We start from the raw sequence: 13950 nt of genomic DNA, 5'->3' as shown, positions 1-13950 counted from the left end.
AAAGGTTGGCCAACCTCACTTCTAATACATTCCAATCCAGGTAACATACTGGTCAACCTCTTCTGCACTCCCTCTAAAGCCTGCACAGACTTTCTGTAGTTACGGCGAGCAAAACCGCACACAGTACTCAATGCAACTTAATCAAAGATATATGTGTCATAGGTACACATTGGTATGTAAATCAATCCACAGCTCCCTGAAAGCAGCAAAGTCCCTCTAAATACTTGCACCATTTCACATTTGTATGGTGACTTGTGGAAAGAGGTTGGAGTTGGTAATAATCATGAAAGCATAGTTACAAATTACAAACGTTTGTATTTCCATTGAATGACAGGGCATTGAAGACAAAAGAACAAAGGGATATTGAACTTTCTGTACACTTGCATTGCCGATCTATTTGCATGTATAATGGAAATTACAATTGACTGCCATCTAGAAAGGATTATATAATGCATGATGGGCCTTTTATACTATAACTGCTGTCATTAATATGGGTTTTGTTTTAAAAACCTAAAGCACAAGTTTAAGTTCAACTTTTTATTGCTTCACCTTTGCAGGCCATTTGTCACCTGGTTCTCAACAGGAAAACACAAATCGAGGAGCATCTCCTATAGGAGGGGCAAGGTCAACGTACCACAGGTCTGCATGTACAACTCCTCAGTTAAACCAGATGCGTTTCACAAAAGACCAAGACTATAGACCTAGATCTACAGGAAGGAAAACTCCAACTGGGGCTTCTCCAGTTCCTGGGTCTTCATTTCCTCGACTCATTTGTCCTCTATCCCTCATGTCACATGTACCACTTGTGCGTCAGTCTCCTCACTTGCCTCCTGGGGTAGTTCAGAGGATGCTGGCACAAAGCAGTTCACCACAACAGCTACAACCAGCATTACTTCATGCAGGTGAGTGCAGAGCAATTCAGTGTTTAATCTTAAATCATGGCTATAGAATTGGATTAAGTAATTTTTTGGTAGGAGAACATGGAGGTGCTTTTCTGTTCATCCTGGTCTAAGTTGGAGAAACCTGAGAGAAGAACGGCACAGTAGTCTAGTAGTTGGTACAACTATTTACGGTGCAGGCAGCCTGGGTTCAATTCCCACTGCTGCCTGTAAGGATTTTGTATGTTTGTATGTTGCCACGTGGGCTTCCTCTCGGTGCTCAGATTTCCTCCCAGATCCAAAGACCCACTGGCGTACAGGCTGTAAATCATCCTGTGATTAGGCTAGGATTAAATTAGGGATCACTTGAAGGGTCTATGTGCTGTATCTCAATAAACAAATAAATATTGATGATATACTGGAAACACTATACGTGTCTAAAATGTTTGGTCTGAATGTTTCCTATGAAAGTAAGCTATCAAATTGACCTAAATGTAATTTGGGTGAATTCATAACTTCATAAAATTTTTAATAACTTCAGATTATTCAGCCCATTGAGTGTATAACTAACCATTCTCATTTTTATTCTCTCAACTGCACCCTAACTTTCTACACGTGGCAGTTTACAGTGGCTAGTTAACCTGCCAGCACTTTTGGAGATGGTGGGAGTAACCAAAATGCTGCAGTCAAACTGTAGCTTTGTTACATCTCATAGCTGAGCAGACTCGTTGGGTCAAATGACCTAATTCCGCTTATGTTTTATGGTTTAGATTAGGTATTCCTTAAAATTGTAAACTAGTCAGTGGTTTGCTTGCATTTCTTCATCTAATTCTTCAGTAGTACATAATTGATTTGCTATAGAATACAATTGGAATTGACTTCACACTAATTTCACATTACAACTGAGGAAAACTTGTAAACCACTTTGAACTACACATCTATAAGAAAAGTACTCAGAAAGTAAGTTAGTCTGCCACAATGAAGCCACACTCCTGTCGCAGGAGCAAGACCTCATGGGTAGCCTCCAGCCGAAAGGCATTAAAATTAATTTCTCTAACTTTTGGTAATTTCTCCCTCTCACCATTTTCTTTTTCACCCATTGGGCTGTATCTTAAATAATAAACCACAGTATAGGAAGGAGATAGAGACATGGTGTTATATCAAATCTTCCCTCAATGTCAGCAAAATAAGAGTTGCTCCCTCCCTTCAGGGGAGGGGGCAGTGCATGTGCTTCAGTTTACATCAACGTTGCTGAGGCTGAGAGCATAAGTGCTAGGAGTGGACATCAATATCCTGTCCTGGTCCAACCACACAGACATCATAGCCAACAAAACTCACCAGTGTGTCCATTTCTTCAAGAGCCTAAAGCTTCATATGTCTTTGATCTTTTAAATTAATACACTATAGAGAGCATTCTATCCCAATGCATTATGGCTCTGCACATGACTAAAACTTAAGTTATGGACACACCTCAGCATATCACAAATACTAGCCTTCCCTCCTTGGACTGCTGTACTTCTCACTACCTCAATAAAGCAGCCAGCATAATCAAAGAATCCTGCCCAATGCAAATATATATTTTTTATCTTTCCTCTTCTATCAGGCAGAAGATATAAAAACCTTAAAGCGCATGCCACCAGGCTCAAGAATATTAAATAATTCCCTAGTGTAATAAGATTAGATTTGACCTCTCAATTTGCCTTGTTTATAGCTTTGCCCCTTAGTTGCTTTCTTGTACTGTACTGTCTTTGTAGCTGTTATTCTGATGTTTTGCCTTGTTCTCCTTCAATGTACTGTATAACTAGATCTGAATGAACAGTAATGCAAGATGAGCTTTTCAGTATCTCATGTGTGGTGGGGGGGGGGAGAAGAGAGAAAACCACACCCAAACTAAGAAATGAGGAAGCTTTGTGAACAGAAGGCTGGAGCACATGAAATGTTGATCTCGGATGGAGGGGAGTCACTCCAATGGCAACCCTAGGTATTGAAAGTTTATGCTAGTTGGGGATTGGATTGTCAGCTTCCTTGGTTGAGGTATCTGGGGCATTAAACTAAAATTGCATTTAATTTGTTTACCAATTCAAAATGATACTACTTAAACTGTTTTAATAGTATTAGCAAATGATAGCTAATCTCCATGTGAGAATGCTGCTTAATATTCTGCTATTGTTAAGCATTGAAATGAGCCTGAACTCTCCAGTAAATAGTGGCATATACAAGAATTGCAAGCAGCTCAGAAACCAACTTGTCTCCCAAATCTTTTGTCAGGTATGTTTCAGTCGGGTGTGGATCTATCACATTTGCAAAGCCTTCCTCCAACTCTCCTTGGACAGACTTTCTACCCTCTTCCAGCAAGTGGCCTCCCTCTCCTGAATCCTCGAGCTGCAATCTCTGCAGCACAGGTTCAGGCATCTGGAACATCCCTGCAGCATCTGGCCATGATAAGACAAGGTAATAAATTCAAATTACATTTGAAGCTTCAAATCTTTATCATTGAAAGATCACTCACATTGGTGGTAAATCTTATCTGGTTGGAAATTGTGAGGAAGGCTGCTAGATTGTTTGAATTTGATTGTGAAGCTGTCCATTTGACTTTTGTCCCTCAAGAAGGAAGGCAGGGAATGTGATGGTTGCTCTTGACCACTGATCCTAACTCCTAGATCCTTGATCTAGAGAAGCTGGACACTTAAATGTTATGACTATTTGGATTTTTGAGTTGAAGATTGGTAACAATGAAGCATCTTGTTACAGCCCATCTGGTGCACTGATCTTGTAAGGATGTTTACCATGCTCAACATGTTTAGCATTTGAATCCAAACCTAACTGTGCTTCATCAAATTCCCTTTGAAGTGAGACACTTGAGGATAGAACTGAATTGCATTGAAGACTCCTGCAATGTATGTTGAAGACAGTCTGTACTTTTGCTTTATTGGTCAATCAATGGAACATAACTACTGTTATTACAAAGCACTTGCATTCTAACCTGAGTGCTATTCAGTTAGAGGCTTTTTGTCAGGGCTGCAGGGCTGCTGTTCCCAGTCTCTCCAGCCTTGGTCTGAACTGGGCTCAAACTGAATTAGATAAAAGTGCTGTTCTTGGCATCAAGGCAGTATTTGAGTTTGGATCAGAGCATTGGTAACACTGAGATCAATAGACATCTAGTGGAAATGTACTAATGGTGGTCAGAGTGCTATAGGTAGCTTATGCAGACCCAGGCCATCAATGCAAGAGTTCCTCACAGACCAATGGACTATTTATCTTCAGTGCTGCTTCAATATCATGGTCTGAATATAATGAGTGTGTTTGCTTGTGTGACTCAATTCCATTTGCTGCTTGTTAAATGCTGTTGGTGGATGCACGCAGAAGGGTCCAGACAAATTCCCACAGTGTCTCCAAGATTCTAATCACCTGTTGTCATTGACATTCAATCAGTTACCTTTTGGATCCCTACTACTAATCTGGGTGGGTTTCTAGGGGAGATTCCCCAAGTCGGCCAGAGGTTGGGTCTTCTATGCCATAGTCTTTACACCAGCTCGAAGATGCAAACAAATTCATGGAGTAGATACTCCCCATGTACCTGATGTGTAGTTCTAACACAAGTTTGAGACACTTTACACCTAATTATTTTTCTTCTAACAGTGTTGCAGTCACCAAGTACAAGTGGCCAAGGACCTGGAGCACATCTACACCTGAACCAGCCGAATTCAACACTGCAACCTCTCCATCAGAGAAGTGGATCCCCTGTCAATCTCTCCAAGTGGTTTGGCAGTGATGTCCTTCAACAACCATTGCCATCTATGCCTAGTAAAGTGATCAGTGTGGATGAACTTGAACTCCATCAGTAGAAATGTGGCAAAGTAAAATGTATGAAAAGATGGGAGTTTTTAAGAAGGGAGCTGCAGGCATCAAAATACTAGGGGAGTGGTCCGGAAAGTGGATTTGTTTGTTACCCAATGTTTCCTGAGCCCCTTGACTGGAAAAAGTGCTACTTGGGAGTAACTAAACCCAACAGTAAGATAAGTGGAGGAAAACTTGATCAGTTGATCTGTGGCAAATGCCTGTCTGGGAACACTGGATACTTTAAGGATCCAGTAAACTCTCTTATAGAAGAAAAAAGTGATTTTTTTTTTTTTTTGGAGGGGCTTTACAATTGTAGGCCACCATGAGAATTGTATAGACCTTGTGTACAGAAACTTGTGTAAAATAACATCTGTACATATGCAGTGGGAGACTGTACATAAAAATGCTGGAAGGATGAATGCAATGACTTGTAAACCAGTTTTGCTGAAATTTTGTATCTTTTGTGCAATTTTGCAGCATGAATATTTTTAATTTCCAATGCACTACATGGTTCCTGAGCAGGCCTGTGAACATTGACCAGTAGGTAGTAACTGAGCAGACAACTCTGTACTGGGAATATTGTGTATATACTAGATTTGAATTAATGCTGGTAGTAGCAAATGGAAGAAAACACTGTAAACTTTTTTGTTGAAAAATCTAGGTCAGATTGGATCCAGTTGATTGTTATGGGGCTAGGACCCAAGTCTTCAGCATCAAGTCATCCGTGGTCATCTGGTTGATTCTGATGTCCATAAAGACCGTTTGGGTTGAATTGGGGTGGGGTGGGGGGGGGGGGGGGGAATGTAGGCTTGAATTTGTAACTTTCATTTTGCAAAAAGATGGCTGAGTGAGTTGTAAATTTGCTTACCATTTGGGCACAAGCCCCTCAGCACCCATAAGATGTTGCCTCTAGTGTTCAGGAAGTAGTGTGGTTTCTTGTGCCTTTTTTTTTTTCTGTGGCTAAAAAGGTTATTTTCTCCTCCCTCTCCCAAACCAATTTAATGTACTGTCCCTTCTGTACACAGTAAAGCTCTGCTTTGCATTGTTCAGTAATGTGACCCATGACTGCTGGAATTCATTGTTTTAGGGAAAGGAAAGCACAAAGATTTTCAAAAGGATAATAAAATATGAATTCAATGTTAAGCTTCCAATTAATGAAGAAAAATTCTCCCAAAATGTATCTTTTATTTAGAATTACAGGGAGTGTCATAGAAATTGGTTCTATGACAAATCAGTATTTAAGTTTGTCTATCCATCTGAACTACAGATCTATGAATACTTCTATGTTTACACAATTTGAAATTCCCCTGCACAAGAATATAATATAGGGCATGGATTGTGATAATTGACAAATTTTCCTTTTGATTATGTATCTTGCCTCTATTCTAGTATTTTAATGTTAGTATTTATTAACATCAAATAGCAACCAAGTACACAGCACTCTCTCATCAGATGCTCATGATTCAAAAATTGCTTACAACTGTGGAAAGGATACTGATTCTCTTCAACAGAGCCATAGGATTGCCACCAACCACCCTAGGTGGATGCAAACATAGACTTGTAGTACAATACCCTAATATTGTAAGCTCCACATACAGGCTATCAATTGTACTGCTAAAGATTTGCAGAATGGACTTGTTTCTCTAATGCAAAGCTTTGTCTAATCAATCCCAGTGGTGCTTGCACAATGCAGTAAACACATTGGACATGTTACCAATAATACTACACAAGATTCTTTATAGGTTGGTCAACTACAGGTGTCATTTTCTCTACTTTCCTTGCCCAATTCTCTCATTGCAGATTACTGGGTAATAAATCTGAACTAGGAGTTTCCATATTCAGTGGTCACTTCATTTGATATGAGCTGCCAAGGTCTTAACACATTTATCCATGACTAAAAACCAACTTGTTCCAACATTGAATTGTATTTAACATCACTTGCCTTTCTATAGTTGTGGTTAGTTCAAGATTTCATGTTTACATCCATGGTATATTAAACAGCTCAAGCCAGTGGAATCAGAGGCATGGTGGATAATTAAAGTTCACGGTAACTTTTTTATCCTGCTAAGAGCACTGCCTTGAAATGAGTGCTGCATCATTTTGCCTCAGAGTAGGAGGAGGCCATTTTGCCCCCTGTTGGTTGTTCAATATTATCAATACTGGCCTCAGTTCATCCTCATAGTAATTACCTATGCCTCATTTCTTTAATCTTTCATCAATTTGTATCCAACTCCACTAGCCTCAAGACAGATTTTCAGTGGTTGACTGCTCTTGAAGAAATTTCACATTGTTTTTAAATTGCTGTCTTGTTAATATAGCTATGCCCCCTTGTATGAGAAACATCAGGTTTGATCCTGTCAAACCCATGAGCTGCTTGTATGTTGGAAGATCACTTCATTCTATTCTCTTTATAGGACAACTCTCCCATCCTAGGGGTTAGCCTGGTAAATCTTTTTAAATACCTCAATTTTTAACAAAAGGAACAAAGCTCCATGGTATTTCAGATGAGGTGTTGTCCACACCCTGTACAACTGTAACTGAACCTCCCTATTCTTATTCAACCCCTTTGTAATCATGGCCAACATGCTATTACCTTAACTGTTCTTTGAACCTGCTTGCTAATCTGTGTGCTACAGCACTTCAGTTCTTCTGAACATTACTCATTTGGGGGAATCTCCATTTTGAGTTTCTGCCCTTTGATTCCTTACACCCTAGTATTATAGGAAAGACACTAGCATGGGTTGAAAATTAACTGACTGGAAGAAGGCAAAGTATGGGAATAAAGAGGGCCTCTTCTGGTTGGCTGCTGGTGACTAGTGGTCTTCCTCTGATGTTCAATAGTTCCATTTTAATATCAGATTGTATACAATGTACAACCTGAAATGTTGGGACTTCATGTTATGCTAGTCATTTGGAGGACAGAACTGATGACTTGGTGGCCAAATTTGCAGATCAGAGAAGGGGAAGTTAGTGTTCTGGAAGCATGGAGTCCGCAAAAAGACTTGAACAGGTTAGGAGAATGGACAGACAGGTGGCAGATGGAATACAGTATAGGGAAGTTATGATCATGCACTTCTGTGGAAGGAACAAAGTGTAGACTTTCCTAAATGGAGAACAAATTCAAGGTGCAAAGGAATTTGGAAACGTAGGATTCTCTAAAAGGTTAACTTTCAGATCTTGTTTGGTAAGGAAGGCAAATGCAATGTTGCCATTCATTTTGAGGGGGCTAGAATATAAAAGCAAGGATATAATGTTGAGGCTGTATGAGACATTGAGAATTGAGAGTAATTATTGGAGCCCCCTTAACTAAGAAGGGATGTGCTGACATTGGAGAGGATTCAAAGGAGGTTCATGAGAATGATCCTGGGAATGAAAGGGTTAATGTGTGAGGAGCATTTGATGGTTCTGGGACTGTATGTGCTGAAGTTTAGAAGAATGAGGGGAGATTGTGTTGAAACCTATTGAAAAGCCTAGACAGACTGGACATGGTGAGGATGTTTCCTATAGTGGGCACAGCCTCTGTATGGAAGGATATCCCTTTACAGCAGAGATGAGGAAGTATTTCCTTGGCCAGGGGATGATGAATCTGGAATTTAGACAGTTGTGGAGGCCAAGTCATTGGGTATATTTAAAGCTGAGGTTGATAGGCTCTTAAATAGTCAGGGTGTCAAAGGTTACTGGAAGAAGGCTGGGGAATAGGGTTGAGAAGGATATCAGCCATGCTGGGATGGCAGAGCAGACTTGATGGGCCAAATGGCCTAATTCTTGCCCTTGCCTTTTGGTCATGTAAGTACATGATCTTATACTTCCCCCACCTTAAACTCCATTTGCCAGAGTTTTGCATCAGTTGATCTGTATCCTGTTGTGTAATCTCAATAGTCAGAGCATTACAGTACAGAAGCAGGCCCTTGCCACCATCTGGTCTGGGCCAGGCTGATTTCCTACCAAATCCCATCTACTTGCACCCAGACCACAAGCTCTCCAAACCCCTCTCTTCCAAACTTAATGTTACAATTGAACCTATATCTAGCACTTCATTCCACACCCTCGCTATTCTGATTAAAACTGTCGTCTTCACAACATGCCATTCCATTTTCATTGCAGCAGGAAACTTGGAAACCTTGTAGTTGGAAGCCCCAAGCTTGATTGCAGTGGTAAAGAATGTCACACCAAGAACTAATTCCCTAAAGCATTCCACTACTTCATTCTTCCAGCTTGAAAGACACCAAAAACTTAGAAACAATGTTTTTATATATGAAGTGCTGTTGACACTTGTACCTTTTTAGGATTTCAGTTTATGCACCAGTCTCTTATGTGGCACCTTCTCACATGCTTTAGAAAATGAAATGCCTTGCCTCTGTGACCCCTGGCAGTAGGAATATCTTCATCTAGAGTTTTGTAATAATGTGCTCATTCTTCAATGAATGTAAGAAACTAGAGGTAGGAGTTTGGCTACTTGGGACTGCTAACTGCCATACTATTCCATTTGATCATGGCTGTTCTGCTACTTCTCCAAAGCAATTTAATAATGTATCCAACTCCTCTTTACATTTCTAAATGATCTAACTTCCACAACCCTCTAATATGTTCCTGTATTGTGCCAATTCTAAATGATTACCCTCATTTGAAATTATCCTACTAATGGTGAAATCTACCCTGTCACACACCTTAGGATAGTTTGTTTCAGTATGATCACCTTTGTTAACTCCACATATAGATCTGATTTCTGTAGCTGCCTGTGATGGGTCAGCCCTCTCATCCCACGAATTAGTCTAGTAAATTTTCATAAAACATAGAAAACCTACAGCACATTGTAGGCCCTTCAGCCCACAATGGTGTGCCCAACATGTACTTTAGAAATTACCTCTGGTTATCCATAGCCCTCTTTTTCTAAGCTCCATGTGCCTACCCAGGAGTCTCTTAAAAGACCCTATTGTATGTGCAGAGGGGAGAAAACTTATTCCTGACGACATCTCTGTACCTACTTCCAAGCACCTTAAAACTGTGCCCTCTTGTGTTAGCCATTTCAGCTCTGTGAAAAAGCCTCTATCCACACAATCAATGCCTCTCATCATCGTATACACCTCTATCAGGTCACCTCTCATCCTCCGTCGCTCCAAGGAGAAAAAGCCAAGTTCACTCAACCTATTCTCATAAGGCATGCTCCCCAATCCAGGCAACATCCTTGTAAATCTCCTCTGCACCATTTCTATGGTTTCCACATCTTTCCTGCAGTGAGGTGACCAGAACTGAGCACAGTACTCCAAGTGGGGTCTGACCAGGGTTGTATAAAGCTGTAACATTGCCTCTCACTTCTCACTCAAACTCAATTCCACTGTTGATGAGGGCCTTCGCTGTATACCTTCTTAACCAGAGTCAACCTGTGCAGCTGCTTTGAGTGTCCTATGGCCTAAGATCCCTCTGATCCTCCACACTGTCAAGAATCTCACCATTAATACTGTATTCTGCTATCATATTTGACCTACCAAAATAAACCACCCACACTTATCTGGGTTGAGCTCCATCTGCCACTTCTCAGCCCAGTTTTGCATCCTATCTGTGTCCCTGACAGCCCTCCACAACACCCCCAATTTCTTTTGGACTGATTCCAGTGTTAGTATATTCTTTCCAAAATGATGACAAGCCTTGTTGTTCCAGTCATTCTATCTATCAGACAGACAGACATACTTTATTGATCCCGAGGGAAATTGGGTTGTTACAGCTGCACCAACCAAGAATAGTGTAGAAATATAGCAATATACAAGAATAGTGAAGAAATATAGCATATTTGCTATATATACCAGCTACCAGCCAAGAAGTTCTGGTAATCCATTGCTGCACACCACTGTTGTAAGACAAATCTTTCCTTGTGAGCCCAAAACTGTACAGCATACTCACTGATATCTCCTGAAGACTGAATAATTCACTGATGATCCTGTGCAGGTTATTAACCACCTACATGCTCCTGCCCACCAATAGTTTGCCTCCATTTATCCACATTATACTGTATCTACTATTTATTTGCCCACCTGTCCAAATTGCAGTTGTGCCTCTCTGCATCTCATAGCTCATTGTTCCTTAGCAGCATTGTTTCAGCCACAATCTTGGGGTTTATTGTGCTTAATTCCTTCATGAAAATCAATAATAGAATTTCTGAATACCAGCATTCCAAGTACTGAACTCTAGTCACTGTCTGCCAATTGGAAAAGGAATTGTCTATACCTTGTTAGCTATGGACAAGCCTGTTTTATTTTTGTGCCAAACAGTAATAAGCCATTGACATGTGTACCTTAAATTGTTGCTACTGCCAACTCTTCCACACGGTACAGTTTCCATTTTTTTAGTTTCATGCACATAATGGTTTATCATATATGTTGCTCCCCTGAAGGGCCCTTAGACAAAAATTTTTATTATTTTTTTCCTAAACACAGTTCCAGGTTAGCTTGGTCTCCAGTTACTTCATCAATGTATTGGTCCAGAAAGTCATCCTGTATCCACCCAGAACTTCTAATTTGATTAATCCAATCTGTGTGCTATTACAATTGTTATCTTTAATTGTATTTTCTACAAGGTTCTCCATTATCTAACATTATCACTACTGTTTATGGGGTCTGTGTATTAATGTTTATAAACTGGTGAGAACATATACCAGTTTATAAACCACATTGTTAATCTCTGGTATTTGATTTAAAAGAACATTAGGTATGTTACAATTCAGAAATAGTTTGTCTACAACTGTAGATAGAACACATTACTAATCTTTTGAAACTTGCTTTTGCCAGTCTCTGTATTGGCACGATAGTGATCAGTCTGAAGGCTGATCAACAATGGACCTGCGCCACAAGTCTCTTAGGAAGAGGTAAGAAGCAATTCATGGAGGTTTTGATGAATTTTATTCCCAATTTGGTCATGTTAACTGTCCCTTAAAACATAACTTCCACGAACATATCAGATATTAAGTATGACCCTCTGACTCTATGCTGAATTTGAATGTTCTCACAAACTACACTCAGTGGCCATTTTATCAGGAACACCTGTAACAAAGGAACAATTGTCTGATTTGATATTTCCATTATATGGCAGCAACTCAATAAATAAAAGCACGTAGACATTGTCAAGAGGTTTAGATGTTCAGACCAAGTATCAGAATTGTGAAGAAATATGATCTAATTGATTTTGACCATGGAATAATTGTGGGGTGGTTTGAGTATCTCAGAAACTGCTGAGTTGGGATTTTCATGCACAACAGGCTCTAGAGTAGCGGTTCAGAACTGGGGGTCCACGGCAAAAAGGGTGGGAACTCCTGCTCTGAGAACGGGCAAGAAACAAAAAAAAACATCTAGGAGTGCCAGTTCTGTGGACAAAAATACCTTGTTAATGAGAAGTCAGAGGACAATGACCAGGCTGGTTCAAGCTGACAGGAAAGTGATAGTAACACAAATAACCACCCACTACAACAGTGGTGTGCAGAAGAGCATCTCTGAACGCAGAAAATGTTACTGCAAAGTGGATGGACTATAGCAGCAGGTGACCACACTATTCCACTACTGTACCTAATAAAGTGGCCTCTGAGTGTATTTTCCCCAGACTCCGAAATTGCAACCCCTTTCAAGCCTGATTTGTCCAAGCTCTGCTTGCTTCATATTTTCAGTTATTCCTATTATAACTAACACAACAAATGGTCCATTTAATGTATTTCTACATCTTTTTGTTATTGGATTTAACACATAACCTGCTTTTTCCAAAATTACTTTTGCAGCATGCTTTCTTTGAGTATTCCAAATCAATACATTTTCTTTGCTGGGCTCTGGAACAATATCTTCATGTGTTGAAACTACCTTAACAGTTTCAAATGTGGCTTTGGAATAGAAGGGCAAAATGATGGGTGATACAGTAATCGTATTAGCTTTCCTTGGCGTAAATTAGGTTGATAAACCAGCTTTGATTCTCTTGCCTGCAGAGATGTGATCTGAAATATATACCAGAAGAAACAGCTTGCCTTTTCCTGAGTCTTGTTTTATTACTGCTATATAACTGCAAGACATACTGATATTACTTTTGCAAGTTACCATAGAAATTTATCCACTATTTATTGTGGATATCAATTCTATATCTAAAGAATCCAATCAACTTGTTAAAAAACTAGTCGTTAATGGAACATTTCAGTTAAAACAAAGTACACTGCTTCAGGCATCCAATTTTCAGTCACAGTATTTCCTATTTTTTAACATTCCAGTAAAGCCCCTTCACATTGCTCCCAAATTTATCTCAAATATTTCTGAAACTGCAACACCAATTGGAATCTAATTCCTCATTAAGGTTTACCATTATGGCCTTTGAATTCTGTGCCACTGAACTTGTTTTTTTAAAATAACCTTTACCTTAATAACAGTGAACTTCCTTGGAGACTTTTGCCAGATTTCTTGTGTGGCCATTTGGGGAGGGAGGGAGGGTCTGGTACTGAGCCTGCAACTCAGGAAGATGAATTCACTTATGAGTGGATGAAACACTTTGGCCATAGTCCCCATGGATTGTTTCTAAATAAACTATTGATGCCAACATTCCTGAGATTCAACCATTTTGACACTTAGGTGCTGTCCTCATACACAAAGTACAAGGTAGTGAATGATAGGATTGAATATCTTGCACCTTTTCCTGAATCCTATCCTCTAACCATTATACTTCAGCCATCTAGAACTTTACTCAATCTCTCTATCCCCGCCCCCCCCCCCCCTTTTTCTTAGCTGGCTTCCTCCGTTTATGCAGCTTAATGAAACTGCCTTCTTACAATGTCAAGGGTTAATCTGCTCTCTTCTACATTCGGCATCCTATGCATGCTTTTCTATACTTCCTGGAGTTACAGGTCTTTAGATAGTTCTAAAACAACTAATTCTGAACCCAAATATACTACCTAATTACTGCTAGTTAGTAAATTGATTGTATTTCTTAAGAGATTCCCCCCCACAGGGAATGCTTGTTTTATAAATGTTTTACAAGGATTATCAGTAGCCTATGCTGCAAGGTTTAAGCTGATAAGAACAAGAATATTTGTGGAAAGTAAACTCCAGAACATTTGAGCACCCTAAAGGGAATGTATGTACTATAATGTCTGGCAACATTAAATACTGCCTGCTACCTTCCCCACGCCACCCTCCATGATGAAATGGCAGATTAACAAGCATAGTTACTATTCTACAGGGCCCTTTTTTTAAAAAAAAGTTTCTTTTCCATA

General features: G+C 39.8%; 1 protein-coding gene across 4 annotated transcripts in view; it reads left to right on the top strand.

Annotated features, from left to right (window-relative positions):
• The window catches only part of eif4enif1 (eukaryotic translation initiation factor 4E nuclear import factor 1), a 56551-nt gene extending 51586 nt beyond the window's left edge, over positions 1 to 4965 (top strand). For all 4 annotated transcript variants that reach the window (XM_073055649.1, XM_073055646.1, XM_073055648.1 and 1 more), the window contains 3 exons: positions 558 to 902; positions 3147 to 3329; positions 4518 to 4965. In XM_073055649.1, coding sequence (XP_072911750.1) covers positions 558 to 902; positions 3147 to 3329; positions 4518 to 4723 — 734 coding nt within the window. In that variant the 3' untranslated portion in view covers positions 4724 to 4965. The remainder of the gene's footprint in view (positions 1 to 557; positions 903 to 3146; positions 3330 to 4517) is intronic.
• Positions 4966 to 13950: the final 8985 nt, after the last annotated feature.

The sequence above is a fragment of the Hemitrygon akajei genome, chromosome 9 (assembly GCF_048418815.1).
Source record: "Hemitrygon akajei chromosome 9, sHemAka1.3, whole genome shotgun sequence".
NCBI classification, from domain to species: domain Eukaryota; kingdom Metazoa; phylum Chordata; class Chondrichthyes; order Myliobatiformes; family Dasyatidae; genus Hemitrygon; species Hemitrygon akajei.
The sequence above is the reverse complement of the archived record's forward strand: the minus strand, read 5'-3'. Positions and strand labels throughout refer to the sequence as shown.